This window comes from Dermochelys coriacea, chromosome 19 (assembly GCF_009764565.3).
Source record: "Dermochelys coriacea isolate rDerCor1 chromosome 19, rDerCor1.pri.v4, whole genome shotgun sequence".
In the NCBI taxonomy this organism is placed as follows: Eukaryota; Metazoa; Chordata; order Testudines; family Dermochelyidae; genus Dermochelys; species Dermochelys coriacea.
In genome coordinates, this window is record NC_050086.2 from 4,931,878 (window position 1) to 4,949,827 (window position 17,950).

Here is a 17,950-nt window from a genome sequence, read left to right on the forward strand (position 1 = left end):
AGAAGGGTGGACTGATGTATTGGGACCCATGCTAGCAAAATTTTGCTCATGAGAAAATAATTGGAAGCTCAAGTTCTACATTGTTTTCTTTCAAGTCTGTAGTCAATGAAGCACATAGGGGTCTAATGCTTCTGGGCAAAATTGACTGTAGAAATACGTCAGGGGTTGCATCTCTTATGGCACGTTTCAGTGTTACGTTCAGTGAAGCTTTCAGTGCCTCAAAAGCTCTTAAGGAAAAGCTTTGAAGAATGGATGTTCAGAAATAAAGTACTGATTCAGCTGATCATTTATGTGTTAAGGTTAAGTATGCGCTCCAGTCCCACAGAATATGTGTTAAGCATGTGCTAAAATGTTTTGCTGAATCAAAGCTATAGTCTGTAGTCTTAGGAAACCATAGAAAAGATAAACAAAGTGGACATTAACTTCTTGGTCCTTGACGTACACAGTTTATTTGTGATGTGCTCTGTACAGGAGTATACTCACTATATATTTAAAAAGTCAACAATTGGAAAGGAGAGGCTTGTGATCAAGACGTTGGACTGGAACTCAAAAGATTTAAGTTCTGTACACAGATCTGCACAGACTTCTGCAGCCTCGCTTGAGTTGTTTACTTTCTCTGGCTCCGTTCCCCATCTGAATCATAGAATCATAGATACTAAGGTCAGAAGGGACCATTCTGATCATCTAGTCCGACCTCCTGCACAACGCAGGCCACAGAATCTCACCCACCCACTCTTGCGAAAAACCTCACCTATGTCTGAGCTATTGAAGCCCTCAAATTGTGGTTTAAAGACTTCAAGGAGCAGAGAAGCCTCCATCAAGTGACCCATGCCCCATGCTACAGAGGAAGGCGAAAAACCTCCAGGGCCTCTCCAATCTGCCCTGGAGGAAAATTCCTTCCCGACCCCAAATATGGCGATCAGCTAAACCCTGAGCATATGGGCAAGATTCACCAGCCAGATACTACAGAAAATTCTTTCCTGCATAACTCAGATCCCACCCATCTAATATCCTATCACAGGCCATTAGCCCTATTTACCATGAATATTTAAAGATCAATTAATTACCAAAATCATGTTATCCCATCATACCATCTCCTCCATAAACTTATCGAGTAGAATCTTAAAACCAGATAGATCTTTTGCCCCCACTGCTTCCCTTGGAAGGCTATTCCAAAACTTCACTCCTCTGATGGTTAGAAACCTTCATCTAATTTCAAGTCTAAACTTCCTGATAGCCAGTTTACACCCATTTGTTCTTCTGTCCACATTGGTGCTGAGCTTAAATAATTTCTCTCCCTCTCCTGTATTTTTCCCTCTGATATATTTATAGAGAGCAATCATATCTCCCCTCAACCTTCTTTTAGTTAGGCTAAACAAGCCAAGCTCCTTATGTCTCCTTTCATAAGACAAGTTTTCCATTCCTCGGATCATCCTAGTAGCCCTTCTCTGTACCTGCTCCAGTTTGAATTCATCCTTTTTAAACATGGGAGACCAGAACTGCACACAGTATTCTAGGTGAGGTCTCACCAGTGCCTTGTATAACGGGACTAAAACCTCCTTATCCCTACTGGAAATGCCTCTCCTGATGCATCCCAAAACCGCATTAGCTTTTTTCACAGCCATATCACATTGGCAGCTCATAGTCATCCTATGATCAACCAATACTCCAAGGTCCTTCTCCTCTTCCGTTACTTCTAATTGATGCGTCCCCAACTTATAACTAAAATTCTTGTTATTAATCCCTAAATGCATAACCTTACACTTCTCACTATTAAATTTCATCCTATTACCATTACTCCAGTTTACAAGGTCATCCAGATCCTCCTGTATAATATCCCGATCCTTCTCTGAATTGGCAATACCTCCCAGCTTTGTATTATCTGTAAACTTTATTAGCACACTCCCACTTTTTGTGCCAAGGTCAGTAATAAAAAGATTGGTCCCAAAACCGATCCCTGAGGAACTCCACTGGTAACCTCCCTCCAACCTGACAGTTCGCCTTTCAGTAGGACCCGTTGCAGTCTCCCCTTTAACCAATTCCTTATCCACCCTATGATGTTCATATTGATCCCCATCTTCTCCAATTTAACTAATAATTCCCCATGTGGCACACTATCAAACGCCTTACTGAAATCTAGGTAAATTAGATCCACTGCGTTTCCTTTTTTGAAAAAGTAACAGATTATTTAGATAAAGGAGATCAGGTTGGTTTGGCACGATCTACCTTTTGTAAAACCATGTTGTATTTTGTCCCATTTACCATTGACTTCAATGTCCTTAACTAATTTCTCCTTCAAAATTTTTTCCAGGACCTTGCATACTACAGATGTCAAACTAACCGGCCTGTAGTTACCCGGATCACTTTTTTTCCTTTCTTAAAAATAGGAACTATATTAGCAATTCTCCAATCATTCGGTACTATTCCTGAGTCTGTAAATGGCAGTAATAATTTCTATGTCAGAAGGGGGTTGTGAGGATAAATCCATACATATTTGGTAGGCAATGAATACTACTATAATTGGGGTTCTATAAGTGTCTAGATAGACTCAATTAACAGTGGGTCTGGAATACAACAATCATTTCTTATTCAAAGTACAGGGAAAACATGTAGTGTCTCCGATACTATTGTGTGATATGTTGGCATATGCTGATGCTTTACTGATGAACTGCCAGTCCCCAATTGGACTGGAAGAAGAAGAGTCGCCTGTCTCGTGGCATTTTGGTGCCTGCTCCAGCTGGATCCAGAAAGCACAAGACAATGCAAAGGCAACTGAAAGGCAACCTCCAAAAGTTTCTAGGATGAGCAAAGCTGTCCAGGTCACTTGTTCTATCTTGACAGGTTTGTCCATACTCTCGATGTGAAAGGGCTGAGGGAAGAAAAAATACTGAAGAACATGGAAATGGTAAGATGAGATAGATGGGGCTCAGATATATTCCTACTTCCATAAGGAACGATTTCTTCCTTTTGTTTGGCTGATTTAAAGGCTCCTTATTTGCCTGCATTGTACTCTTGGAAGATAATGGCAAACTTGCACCAGCACACTACAACAAGGGAAATTGAAAACTGAAAGTGGATCTGCAAAAAAGCACCAAAACTACTACCACAAATAAGATGGATGATGAAGTATCCTAGTTCATTACTATCCAAAAGCATCTGACTGTTTTTTAGCGAACAAAAAAATATTAGAGGGAGAAAATATTTTTCATTTACCTTTATCTCTTTTGGCTGTACTGGAAATGAATCACGACATAAAAAAGAAACCATTTATTTCCTTTTTTGGAGCACATGGTGAACACTTATTCTGAAAGTTAAAAATGTCCTGAACTAAAACGGATCACACTAAAACACAGATTATAAAGGACTGTAGGGCATCCCCAGCACACTTAGTTGAAAAGTTATGGGCAGGGAAAGGAGAAAATGGTATTTCTTCACCTAAGTCAAAATTCACCCCCGTTCCAGCAAAAGGTCTGTGTAATACTTCAGTATTGCATAGGTTTCTGCTGGCATTAAGCTTTCTTATCACAGTTCACCCCTGTAGAAAGGGAAAAAACAACATATGAAATCGTAAATTTGGGTTACTCCCTGGGTTGGCTTCTGGTGATGTTGGGTCCATCAGGAACAAGAATGCAGTTGCAAGGTTCCACTCCTGAGATTCTGCCAACGTAGATACAGACCATTTAGGAAGCCAAATAAAAGCGTTCTTCCCTGCAAACAAAACCTCTCTGTCTCTAATGATTTTTAAGCCTCCTCTTCCCCCCCCGTACTGTGGCCGGTACTGGCGTGGCAGAGCAATGACATGTTATGAGCTAATTAATAAATTAATTAATACAATTAAGGATGTCTTTTTAAATCAGGTGTTGGCTCTTGGTTTGGGTTCTGCAACCTCTGCCTGGACACATCAGCTCTTGCAGGTGGTTTGGATCCAGGGTTTTGCTTTGTCGGCAGCAAATTGTTGAAGAATGTTGATGTGAGTATAAATTAGGAAGATCCCAAGCTCATTGGGCCAGATTGCCATGGAAAAATCTATAAGAATGGGAAGGGTGGAAAATGACAGCGGTTCTCTCTGGTGGATCCTTCTCTAGGAGAAGTCTTGCCCCGCTATGCAGTGGGCAGCGGGTTCAGCCATTCCAGTACTTACAATCTGCTGCAGACTGTGGCCATCCATGTGGGAGGTCTTATGCCTTTTTCCAAAGTCTGGGGCACTCTTCCCCTCTCTCGTTTCTCAGCAGCACATCTCCAGAGTCTTCACCACTCACTGCCTCCTGTGGAGCCCTGAAAGGGGATTCTACAGCGCAGGCATTGTCCACTGGAAAAAGAGCACCTGATCGGTCATCAACTTGTCAGCATGGGAAGGTTGTTGACGAGGCATGATGGGTGTAGCCCGCCCTTTCTATTCTGTCTCAAGCCTGCCCCTCCTATGATCCTCCAGAATTCTGGGGAAAAGAAAGGAACCCCATGCCTCTAAGCCAGTGATAGGCAAATCTTAGCATGTCCTGGTCTGGGCCTGGCAGCCACTTGATGCCTGGATACTCTTGTGACTGCCATTCAGAGGTGGAGATCTGATGGGAACACGCTCTCCTGTAAGGTTTTCCTCTCCCGCTTGTTTCTGGGATGGTGAAAAATACAGTGCAGACGTTTTGTTTGTTTTTCTTGGAAGAACCCTGCAACTTCCTGTCCTGGGTTGGACTGGAATGAGAAGAGTTGCCTTTTCCATGGCATTTCAGGGCTTCAACTTCCAACTGCAAATGGATACAGGAGGCACACGGGAATGCAAAAGGAAGCTGGAAAAAAGCAACTGAAATGAAACTTCTGAAAATGTTTCTAGGATGCGCAGAAGTGTCTGAGTTACTTGTATCCTGACAGGTTTGCCCATCTCACTTTCTCTCTCAGCTCCCTCTAACACTTCTTGAAGACCTGTTTTGCTTCATTCATTTTATTCTGGAGCCCACCAATGCATTAGCTTTGTTTTTTTGCTGGGAGTTTGAATTAATTGGGACAGAGATTACATGAGGCCCTGTATCATAAAAGTTGTCCTCCTTGTTAAGGCTTCAAGGTTAGAACAACAATAGCATTAAAATATTGCTGTTATAAACAACCATAGATAATTCAGGCCATAAAAATGTTTCTTTTAGCCATGTAAATAGAGTAGGAGATAGTACCTAGATCTATTAAATGTTGGAGTTATTTTACACTCGAGCAATATAAAGGGGTAAATAAGTCTGTAGATTAATCTGAATAGGAGCCAGCAAAGACATTTACTCTGAATGGCTAATAAGTAGATTGTTGTTGTTTGTGTTTGAAGCTACCTGAAATGGTGCAATAGCTCAAACGTTTCACATAACAAATGGGACCGGAAGCATCTTTTTTTTTTTTTTTTTTTAAAGCTGATGAAGGGAGCCGGGGCGTTTTAGGAAAGGCTGATGCAATTAGGCTGAATACGCCTTGATGGTGGGATTCTGTCCAAGGATGCACCGAGTCACGTTTGATGACTTCAAAACTACTCATTAATTTTGAATGAGCAGGAACGAGGAGGAGAGGCAGCAAGTTGTGGTAGTTGTGCCTCCCACTATCTTTTGCAATTGTCCAGCACAGTGATGCTTAATGTAGGGATGAAATGGGGTGAGAACCAAGTGGAGCCGGTTGAGAATCACAGAACACAAAAAGGAGTGGGGAGCTGCGCCCAAGAGGAGTGAAGACAGGGAAGGGTTTGGGGGTCTCTGAAATACGAATGTGTCTCTGGGCCTGGGGGGAGCTCTGGCAAGTGCTGTGCTTAGCTGGCAGTGAGGATAGACAGTGGCAGGTGCTCAGCTCTCTTCTGGCTCCCTCCAAATCTGTAGCTCCGTTCCAGGCCACGTGCGACTGGAACCAGAGAGCGACTTCCTGGATTGGGGCTTACGTACCTGGGGTGTGATCAACTTCGTGGAATCTGGCTTTGCCCAGGAAGTGGGCCTCAGGTAGGGTTTGAAGGTGGGAATGCAGGGCACGTAGTGCACAGGATGTGGGAGGATGTTCCAGAAGAAGAGGGGAGGAGAAGGGAGAGCAGTATGCAGGGCGTGAGAGTGAAATGAGGGAAGGTGGGATGCGGGGTGGGGAAACCAGTCTGGCTTCCTGGAGACGAGGACAGCGGAGCTTGTATTAAAATGCAGGAGAGAGGAAGCCAGCGAAGAGGTCAGAGACAGGGAGCAGCCGGTATGTACAAATTAATTTGAAGCTTGTTTCTGGGGGACTTTGAGGGATATGCTGCAAAGTCGTAGGACGGTTGCAGGGAATTACAATTGGATGTTTAGGCCTGGCTCACCTTTTCCTTACCTGAAGTTTAATATCTTGTCTTCAGAAGTTTATTTTTTTTTCTTCTTATGAGATGAATCATAGAGTTTAAGGCCAGAAGAAACCACCCTCTAGTCTGACCCCCCCCCCGGCGCATCTCAAGCCGCCCACACCACACAGCACACGCACACCAAGCCCAACAGCCAAAATTAGACCCAAGTTTTACAGCCCACAGGAGACCAGACTGTTATGTGCTGCAGGGAGACAATTGTTGCGACCGACTGACACCAATGTCTGAGGACCCCACAATGGCAGGAAAACGAATAAGTGAGAGAGACCCAGGTAATCCTGGCAAGTGACCAGCAGCCACTCACAGCCGCTGCACATAACCTAAGCAGTAATTGGACTGAGTTGGAGAGGCAGGGCTGTCTAGTGGAAATTGGTACTTCACTGGGATTCAGGTGAGCTGGCTGCTGTTCCTGACTCTGCTACTGCCCTGTTGTGTCACCTTGTATGTACAAATCCCATCCCCTTCCTGCCCCTTCCATCTGTTTCGATTGTAAGCTCTTCAGGGCTGTCTTTTTACTGGGTGTTTGTACAGCACCTAGCACAATAGGGCCTGGATCTTGGCCGAGCCCTTTAGGTGCTATTGGAATAATAATAATAATAATAATTAATAATTAATAATAAAAAATAATAATACATTAAATCCTCACCCCCATCTCCCATAGCAAATACAACTTGACACTGGGTTAAAACCAAGATAAATAAACCAAACTGCCATCAATTTATCATGCAGAGAAACAGACTTTTAGTTCAAACAAAAAGAAAAGGAGTACTTGTGGCACCTTAGAGACTAACAAATTTATTTGAGCATAAGCTTTCGTGAGCTACAGCTCACTTCATCGGATGCATTTGGTTCAAACAGACAGACAAAAGCCAGGAGCTTTAATTCAGCTGTATCAATCTGGTCTGTGGCTGCATTCATTTCCATACTGTCACTGGAAAATATTATGTTGATGGTTAGGAACACAGCTTTTATGGGGAGAAAGATCCATGCTGCCAATTTACAGTGAAATTGGTGAATGGGCAGGACAAAGCTTCAATAATACTATTCCATGTGACATCTGGGTAAATAATACCGTTCTGTTAACCTTCCAGGGCAATCAAAGCGGCTGGCTGTTAGATACAGCCAAGTATGAGCAATAATATCTCCTCTAAGAAATTTTGAAATAGAAACACAAATTCATTGCTGCAGAAGTGTTTCTGTTGAAGTGGGCCCTATAAGTCATGCACGGAACTCAAAGGCAGGCTTTTGCTTGTGTTGTGTTGGAATGAACCAGGTGGGAGACCTGGAAGGACTTTTTTTTTTTTTAAATGCTATGGTGCTCAAAGGCCTCTATTGTGACCTTACAGACAGTGCAGTCCTAGTCAGAAGCAGCATATGGCTCAGGAGTAGGGCAGTAAGCCGATTGCGACAGCGAGAGTCACGTTCTGGTCCTTGACTTTCCCCTTGCTCCTGAAGGAAGTAGTCTGTACTAGCCCTTGTCTTGGAACAGATTTACTTCCTTCTCTGCCCCAGCATGACCTCATGGATGTAGCAGACAAAGGATCCAGCCACTTGGTGCGCCTGCCTGCCCCCAACCCACATGAGGCAGGAGGAGAAGCAGCATTGTGGAGCCTGTTCTCCTTCTGGTACATGGTGACAGGGTGTGTCTGTCTGCCCAGTGAAGGCATGCGGCAAGGGCTCACGACTAAACTCGAAGTGAACAATGAGCTAGCGCCGTCTTATCTCCAATGCGCAAAAGGCCTCTGGGCATCGTCTGCCCAGTAACACGACATTAGTTAATGTAGACAAATGAAGCAGAATTTTTAAATGAGATCCCATTTTTCAAAGATGATCTCAAGATATGATGCAGGTCAGGGTTGTCCGATTCTTAACAGTTCATTAAATAAAGAGCAGCTAGTGTTAGAGAGTGACTTTTAAAAATGATAGATTCGTATTTATAGCGAAGTTCCAGTCATTAATTTTAAAGGGAGAAAGCACAAAAACAGGAGTGGGTTCGTTAAAAAAAATTTACATTAGTAATTTAATTAAATTGGGTCTTTGAGTATCATTGCAGAAAATGAAACATTAGTTCTACACCAATTCTCAACCTGTTCAGCATATTTAACAATATCTCCCCCCGCCTATGAATTTCTTTTTAATATAGTTATTAACTCCATGTGTGTCTCCCAAAGTTGTTGGTAAATGCCTATTCATGCACTCCACAGAGGCACTAATTTTAATAAAAAGAAAAGGAGTACTTGTGGCACCTTACTCCTTTTCTTTTTGCGAATACAGACTAACACGGCTGCTACTCTGAAACTAATTTTAATGTAAAGCGCTTAATTCTAAGCGCTTTCCAAAGACTCTCATATAAGCATCATCTTCTCTTTTCTGCCCTATCTGGGTTTCAATACAGGTAAGCATTACCATGGTATCTAAGAGGCTTTCTGGGGGAAACTGAGGCACAGGGAGGGGAAGCCATTATTATTGGAAGTAGTATTTGTATTACAATAAGTCCCATTGTGCTAGATGCTGTACAGACACCTAGTAAGAGACGATCCCTATCTCAAAGAGCTTATAATTAAAATAGAAGAGATGGAAAAAAGGGTGGGAGGGAAAACAGGCAGCGCTGAGGTTTTCAAAACAGTCCAAAAAGATTTTGCATCTCCCATTAGAATTAATGGAACCCTCGGCAACTCAGGTTCTGTTTAACCTGGGAACTGGAGCACTAGGGAACCACAGGGTCAGTCAGTCAGTCACTTTGTTTGTCCAGCAGCCTCAATAAAAGAATCCCCCCTTATATTCATTACAGCCAAGTCTTACCTCTTCTTTACCACAATGGGCAGTGTCTATTTATAGATGGCGGCATAGAACCCCTTCCTGCAGTGGCTTGGCTGTTTTAGATGCAATGAGGTTTAAAGTGATTTGATGCAGGTTCTACCAGTTGGGTCTCGCTTTCTGTGCATGGCACAGCAGAAAATTGAGTCACTCTTCTAAAATGTTTCCGTGTGGCAGGGCGGTAGCACGATGCCATTACACCAATTACAGCGGCTAAATACGTCGTGATGAATGTTCACTTCATTTCACCAGGCTGTGCACAGTTCTAGGTTTGTTTTCCTCTGCTACCTCTACTTAGCTTCTCATTTTGCTGTTACTCGTGCTCTTCTCCTTATCAGGATCTCAGACTAAACTTCCCTATGCTCTCAGGAATTCATCCTTTTTGTGCATGCCCTTGACAAAATTCCTGTATGTGCAGTAAACACTAAATCAGCTCTGAAACAGAAACTCTTCTCCATTATATTTCCTGCTTCGTAAGGGCCTGACTCAAAGCTGAGTAAGCCAGTTGTAGTCTTTTCATTGTCTTTGTTGGGCTTTGCATCAGGCCCGAAAAACCTGAATAGACTTGATCTTTTTGGAGTGTTTTATGGGAGCCTATAGAGTTTGATACTAATTCTCTAGGGCTGCTGAACAGAGGCATTGGTGAAAAATAGTAGGATTTATTACAGTTTCTGCTGCTGCTGCCTACTTGACATTAAAATTGGATACTGTGGGCCAAATCCTTAGCTCATGTAAATCGGTGTAACTCTGTTACCTTCATTGGAGATACGCTAATTTTACACTAATTGAGGATCTAGCCATATATGTGAAACCTAAAGTGCTGACTTTGGAGCCTTTTTGTCTCTCATAATTGCTAATTCAAGACTTTGCCATTTTATATACCATTACACAAAGACTTGCACAATTTCACCTGTATTGCAGAAGATTTTGTGCCCCACCTGGTGAATGCCATTGAATAACATTGAGTTCCTGAGTAAAACATCATCAGTTGAGATTTTCATACTGTAAATACCTAAAATGGATAGAGAAAATATCGTGATTCTGTGTTGGGATCCCCAGGATGCAGCCTGGAACTCTAGGACCACTGGGCCCCCTGAACTCTCTCCAGCCTGGGCTGTCTCTCACATGCCTTGCTAGTGACCAGCAGCAAACCCCTCCAGGAGCTGTGATCACTCAGCACAACTGCATGTGGAAACCCAACACCCAGCTAGCTTGCGTGAATGCTCCCAGAACCACTCATGAATCAGACAAGGAAAGGCAGCAGTCAAATCCCCCCTCAGCTCCCAGCACTGTACCTTGGGAATATACCATCTTGCACTGCTCAAGACGAGCAATCAGATTTATTAATTGGTTCACCACTTCATCAATGGACAGTGGATATACACCAGCCTTTGCAAGACCTGAGCAGATTTGCCACACACTTCATACAAACTCACTGGTAAAGAGAAACAGTAAAAAGGGTATTGGCTACAAAAGATAGATTTTATGTGATATTAAGTGATAGCAAAAAGTCAGAGTTAGTTACCAAAATAAAATAAAATATAAGCACGCAGTCTAATCTCTCAACCCTATTACACTGGGCAACATCTAGATTAAGCAGTTTTTCTCACCCCACTGGATATTGCAGTCCATAGTATACAGATTTTACCCTTGAAATCTGGGCTAGTCCCCTCATTTGGAGTCTTCAGAGTGTCCTTGTTGCTTGCAGAGTAGGTGGGTGAAGGAGAAAGGCCCAGCATGTGGCCACTGTGTCTGTTTTCCAAGCACATGGACTGAGGATATAAAACACAAGTCCAGGCATATCTGGGTGCATTGCTGAGTCTCCAGGCAAGGTTGAGCGATACCTCTGGTGTGTCCTCGTGCAGGTGAATCATTGCATTGTAGCTCCCTTGCTGTGGACAATGGTGGTTGATGGTTTGATTGACACCCCGCCTTGGGTGTTGGTTATTTTCCTGGCTGTTGCCTCTGGGGAGCTAATATCTGGCTGATTCCCAAACTTGCAACATGTTTTAGTGACAACCATACAATACAATTCTTATAACTTCATATGCACTTATGATACACATCTATGGATAGAGAAATGACTTCCAGCAGATCATGACCTTTCCTCTGATATCTTACAAGGCATGCTTTATATGTAAGATCACAGTCATATATAAAGGAGAAAAAGGGGGGTTACAGGGCACTCCCCCAAGGTACAGAATGTCACAGATTCCTTGTAGGAGTTGGGAAGGAATATGCTTCTCCTATGTAGAGCTTGGCACAGTTGTTTAGGAGAAAAGAAAAGGAGTACTTGTGGCACCTTAGAGACTAACAAATTTATTAGAGCATAAGCTTTTGTGAGCTACAGCTCACTTCATAGCTCACAAAAGCTTATGCTCTAATAAATGTGTTAGTCTCTAAGGTGCCACAAGTACTCCTTTTCTTTTTGCGAATACAGACTAACACGGCTGCTACTCTGAAACCTGTCATTTGTTTAGGTGAGTTACTGGAAGAGGTTACCCTTTTGTGAAGCATTATCACTAGGGAAGGTAACATACCAGACTTGATGGGCCATGAACTAATCAATATGGTAAATCCTATGGTCAGTGAGCTTGCTTTTTGCATTTTAAGTGATACATTCACTTTGGTACTGGAATGGTGCTGAACTGATAGGGCATTTATTTAATTATATAATTGGGTTCTGTATCTGATGTGATGAACCTTGTAATAATACATGAGGCAAAAAAAGAAGGAGGGTGTTTTAACTGGATTGAGGCAGTGGAATTTGCCATCTCTCACTAACCAGGAACAATTTTCTCTCTGGCAGTTTTACTGAGTCATACATGTGGAAACCCGGGAAGACTCCAGAATGGGATCCAGCAAGGGACGACATTCAGCGTTGGAGACAAAGTGAGGTATAGCTGCAACCCGGGCTTCTTTTTGGAGGGACATGCCTTGCTCACTTGCCATGCCAATTCAGAAACCAGTGCCTCCTGGGATTTTCCACTGCCATCCTGCAGAGGTAAAGTGCTTCCTTATGTTAATATTTAGATCAGTGGACACAAACTAATGATCATGACAAAACTATAGCTAGAAAGATCCTCCAGCTGTAGATGGAATCAGAGATGCTGCAGAATGAGCAGTTACATGGGACTGGCAACATTGCATTCAGTGGGATATTGGTTTCAAAACAAAACAAAACCAAGTGAAAGCCAAATAAGATACAGTTAAGAGCCAGGCTTCATTTTAACAGAATCCCTAAAGCTCCAGAGATGTGGAGGAACAATAATACTTATAATTTATAGAGTGCTTTACAGTGCTTTAAATGTGTGCAACCATTTAATTAACTGATTCTTACAATCCCTGGTCATTGCCATCATCATCCCCATGTGGGGAAACTGAGGCAGTTACATTAAATGACTTGCCCAAGGCCCCAGAGAGAGGCTTTGTGGTAGAGCCATAATTAGAAACTGGGACCTCCTGATCTCCCCACCTCATGCTCATTTCTCCGGTGCAGCTTCTTACATGGCCCCAGCTTTGCCCCATCTTTAGAAGGGGGCATGCATGCATGTCACTGGGTTCATTTTGTGCTTAGGGGGTGAAATTCACCCCGAGGCCGAGGGCCTGCACAAGACTTTATGCATCCTTATGCCCTGGAACTGTAAAGCAGACTTGCAAGGGATAGAGATCTCCAGATGGGTTTCAAATGTGGGGTGCCCTTGGTGTTCAGAGGTATGTTTCTGCAACTGATTGACTGTAAGATGTTGGAATAGTCTTCTCAAGGGAAATGGTGGAAGGTCCATAGCCTGCATTGTTTCAGACTGTGCTGGAGAATAAACCATGGGGAACAATCCTGCCCTGGAATGGGACACAAGCAAGGTAGTGTAATAGTTATCTTCCATCTTAGTGTTCTCTGACCCTGGTTGATAGGTTCCATCATGGAATCCTCTCTTCCTCATGTTCCTCATATATTATGTTTTCTGACCATTTTCTATTTCCTATTGTGCGTTCTAACCAAAATAAAAGCTTCAAAAGGGTCATTTAAAAAGCCCAAATACCCTCTGCTCTGCAGGGTAGGTGACCTATTGGGACAGCAGGCTGAGAGTTTTTGTTGGAAGCCCACAATAGAACAGCTAGTTTGTTGTGTTAAAGGAAGCTTAGAGTCTAGGGACTTGTAGATCCAGCATGGTGACTTTTTGCTTTTTACATGTATTTTAATAAGCAGAATGAATTGTGGCCAGTTTTAATAGGCCAGCTTTATTAAAGTGGCAGATAAACAGTGCCAGGGTAGGCCAGGCTGACTTAGAAAGCTTGCCACTGGATCTAATTCGCCACTGCTTTGCACTTTGGGCTTGCTGCCTGCATCTTGTGCCATCATTCACACCAGTATAAAGTGGGTATAAAATGCTACCATTCTGATTGGGTAGGGTTGGACACCCACTTTGCATTGGCTACAGGCTGCACACCATAGAGGACAGCAGAGAAATAGGCATAAAGTCTCTGGGCTGGAGAAAGTTTTATACAGGGGTAAAATTTGATTTAAATCACTGCTTATGTAAAGGGCTGCAGCCTCCGGAAGCTAGTGGAATTTTAGTTTCTTTATGATTATGGCGAATTGCTTCTTGATAATCCTTTGTGGATTCAGGGAGCTTCAGGGGACTAGTTTGTCAGTAAATATACAAGTGTCTGGGTTGTTTTACCAAAATAGTTGCTGGTTCCCAACTTCATTCCTGTTCAATTCCTTGTGTGCTTCAGCAGACCATCTAGTATCGATCCTTTTATTGACCCTTTGCTTGTGTAATCAATTAGCAAGCCTGAGCCAGAGCATACATCTTGAATTTTAAATACAAAAATATTGTTTGCCTGATTATATATATTCCTCACACTTCCCTTGATGAGTCATGCAGTCCTGGTTCCTGCTGCTTATTGTGTTTGTTACTCTATTGCTTATCTATTGTTCTTGTGTGTAACCCATGGTCCTAATAAAAGGAGTGGTTGATGCATAGGTTGGTGCCAGAGAAGGATGTTTTACCTCCTTCATTTTTTATCTCCAAGTGCATTCTCAGTCTTGACTTTCAAGTTTCATGCTAAATCGGTGCTTCCATCATAAACCCTTATTCTTAAATGTGTTTACAACTAGGCTGGAGAGGAGAAGGAAAAAGAAAAGCACCCTCAAGGCTGAAACATGGTATAAAATGTCAGATCACTCTCAGATTAAAGGAAATGCCATGCAAGAATAGACCAGTGCTCCATCTAATTTGACATCTTATCTCTGACAGTGGCTGGTGGTTGAGAGAGAGATTAAACATTGCCCCAGTATTTACAGGTGTTTGTGCAATTCCATTCCATAGGGGAGGCAATGCCTCCGGACCCCAGCAGATGCTGATACCTTGGAGCATAAGGATTAATAAATGATCCTTTTTGTTTGATTTTGCTGTAGATGGTCTTCTTACCTGTGTGCAATTCTTTTGTTCAGGAAGCCATTAAAGTTACTAATTAACCCCCCGCCCATAAATTACCACCATCTTCTTGATATTTCATATACTTATGATTGAAAAATATAAAAATATACTGTGATGGTCACATTGCATTGTGGCAAGTATTAATTTATTACAAATCAGTTTATTTGCTCAAGCAGTATCATGTGGTGATGTGTTCCAAAGGTTACCATTCTGTACAGCATGTAGTCAGATGTTTGCTGATCGTTTCAGTAGACTTAAGAATTTGGGATGGATTCTGCACCATTTGAAGTTAATGGTAAATGCTCATTGAATGTAGTGGCAGCAAACATAAGACCCTCTGGGGTCTAGTCCCATAATATTTACAATTGAAAATGTGGAAAGCAGAAAAAACTGACAAGAAATTGACACAATAGAGAACTCAGAACCTGCCCAGGCATATGAACTGATTTTACCATAATAGGTTTTTCAGTGATCAGATTTAAAATTCATGTCTGACTGTTACACTGGCACTACAGACTGTAATGACTGCAAGGATCAAAAGATTTGCATACAGGCAAAAGGGTTTTAGTGTCTCATTCTGCTGGGAAAATAATGTGTCTTCAGACCTACTGCCTGAATAGAAATATTTATTTCCTTGATAGAAATTAGACCTTCTCAATGTCTGCACATCATTTATTCAGCCTGTGGATTTCCTTGCCTTGGGAAATCAGTCAAATACTGTATCTGGATTCTTTTTTGAAATGGATGGATAACCTTATGACCAATATTTTTAGCTGTGTGAGCTAAAATAAGTCAGTCACATGCTTCAGGGCATAAACTGATTGTTGCATGGGTCAGGAAGGAATTTGTTTCCCATGTAGAACATTGCACAATTGGTGGGTTATATTTAGGTTTAAAAAGATAGCGTATAATTTCTAATGCATCTGGTAGTGGCCACAGATGGGTATTTGAGACATTTGTAATGTGACCGGATGCTGCATATCTTACTATAGCACTGTGTATACTCCTATAACTATTAAGGAACTAATGTATTTCTAAAGGAATCAGTGTCACCTAGACTGTGAGAGTGATTCCAAAAATTTGTTACTATCTGCTAGATGAATAACACATTTGCAAATGGAAGCCACTTTGTTGTTGTTGTTGCAGTTATTTTGTATTACAATTACAGAGAAAAGCTGTAGTTATCTTAAATATTGCCGTGTGGTATCTGCTGACAAATGTGGATTATTTTTTAATAGCAACCATTGTACCTATTTATTTGATTCTAACTATGGATCAATATGATGGGCAGCAGAAAAGAAGCCATTTATCTCTGCTGAGAACCTCAACTGTCCGACAGCTCCAAGGGCATGCTTTGTTTTTTGAACTGTTATTTATTATTATGATTGTGGAATAATTTGAGACTCAGCAACACATCAGCGCTCCATTGTGCGAGGTTCCGTACAAACAAAAACAAAAGATGGTCCCAGCCCCAGAGACGTTACAACCTAAGTATTGTGAAACAGTAGGATACATTTGATTACCCTTTAAAAAGAAAAAGAAAAGCGCTGTGTATGTAACACACCTATAAAATCTGTCATGTCCCTTGCCAGTGGTTGGCCAACATGGAATATAACATATTACTACTACTGCTAGCTAATGCCTTTTGCTTAAGTGCTGGAGGCCTGTTCTTGCATGCGGAAAGCCCCATCTTCAAACCCTGCAAATGACTCTTGGAGTATGAGATGGTAATGTTAGAAATAGGCTGACATCCTTTGTCTTTCACCAGATATTCACTGATGGGGTGTGTGTGGCGGGGGCAAAATTAGACCCCAAATCAGACTTATCTCACTCAGTATCACTTTCTGCTACCTTATCTTGTGTTTTGTTCTAAGTAGGATGCTATAAAGTGAAAGGAAGGAACAGCAGCTCATACTGAGAATTTTAATGCTTTGCTTCACTGGTGCTACGACTCTTTCCACGTTTTATGTAAACATTAGCATTTTGTTCTGTGGGTAAATCAAATTGAGCATAAACCGTGTAACAACACCTGCAGCTCCATTAGGAGGTGGAATAGTCTTAAGTAACACATTTTGTTCTGGAAAATAAAGTCACATCCCTGCACAGCCGGCACTGGAAGCATGTTCCCTTAAGTCTGTGAGTTGGGTTCTATTTTATTTTACCAATTCAGTCTTTTGTCTCTTCCTGCCACATTCTCTCTTTCAAGTAGATTCACGGTGCTCTGGACCTGCTTGCCCCAACATCCAGTCTATACTGTATCATCATCTTGCGGTAGAAGATAAATAAGAATGTATGTCAGCAGCAGTTTGTACTTACTGGGGAAGGCATCACCAGGGCTGTTGGAATATTTTGCATCATATCTGATGATATATTAGTCTTACATAAATGAATGTTGTGTGGATATTTTTTAACCCTCCATCTAAGGAACACTTTACTCTTTAGAATGCCTTGTAGCAGTGTGGCACCAGTATTTTAACAAGAGGTTCCTACAAAAATTAAATTCCTTTCCCTATATCCTAAGGGATAAATGTACTGGGGAGAATCTGTTTGTTCTTATTCCATTCAGTCAGTGCTTCCTCACAACAAAAGGGAGGAAACAATTCTCCTTGGGACACAAACCTTTATTAAGTGCATTTTCTGGAAATCTTTCTAGCCTGTTCCCTTCTATAACAGATACATTAGAGATGGGTCAGGCTGCTGAATTCAGGATTAAGTGTCAGGTCACAGAATCATAGAATATCAGGGTTGGAAGAGACCTCAGGAGGTCATCTCGTCTAACCCCCTGCTCAAAGCAGAACCAATCCCCAATTAAATCATCCCAGCCAGGGCTTTGTCAAGCTGGGCCATAAAAACTTCTAAGGATTGGAGGTCCAGATACAAGAACGCTGTAATTATGGAAGCTGCTGCTTTGAGAGCAAACTGATCTAATGTTGCTGTCTCTATAATGTACAACAAGTGAGCCCAGGCTTAAGAGAAAATATTGTTGTCCTAAAAGCATCAAAAGGGCCTGAGGGGAGAGCAGAAGTTAAAAAGAGGAGATAAACCACCACAACCTATCAAGCTGACCAATGTTGTCTCGTTTCATTGTTCCTCCCTCATTGATGTTGGTCTACCTGTTGTCTCTTATCTTATATTTAGATTGTGTGCTCTTTGGAGTAGTGACTTTTTGTCCTGTATCCGTACAGTGCCTAGTGCAATAGGATTCTGGTCCTTTACTGGGGCTTCTAGGTGCTACTGCCATACAAATCATGAATGTACCCTCCATTTTCTCTCTAGATGCTAGTATGGCCCTCATCACTGTCTGAGCACCTCACAAGTATGTCTGAATTGTTCTTCCTAATGTCCCCGT

The 17,950-nt window shown here is 42.1% G+C and overlaps 1 protein-coding gene across 2 annotated transcripts in view; it reads left to right on the plus strand.

Moving 5' to 3' along the window:
* Window positions 1–17,950, plus strand: part of CSMD2 (CUB and Sushi multiple domains 2) — a 567,571-nt gene that overhangs the window by 147,044 nt on the left and 402,577 nt on the right. For both annotated transcript variants that reach the window (XM_038377510.2, XM_038377512.2), the window contains exon 4: window positions 11,967–12,161. In XM_038377510.2, coding sequence (XP_038233438.1) covers window positions 11,967–12,161 — 195 coding nt within the window. The remainder of the gene's footprint in view (window positions 1–11,966; window positions 12,162–17,950) is intronic.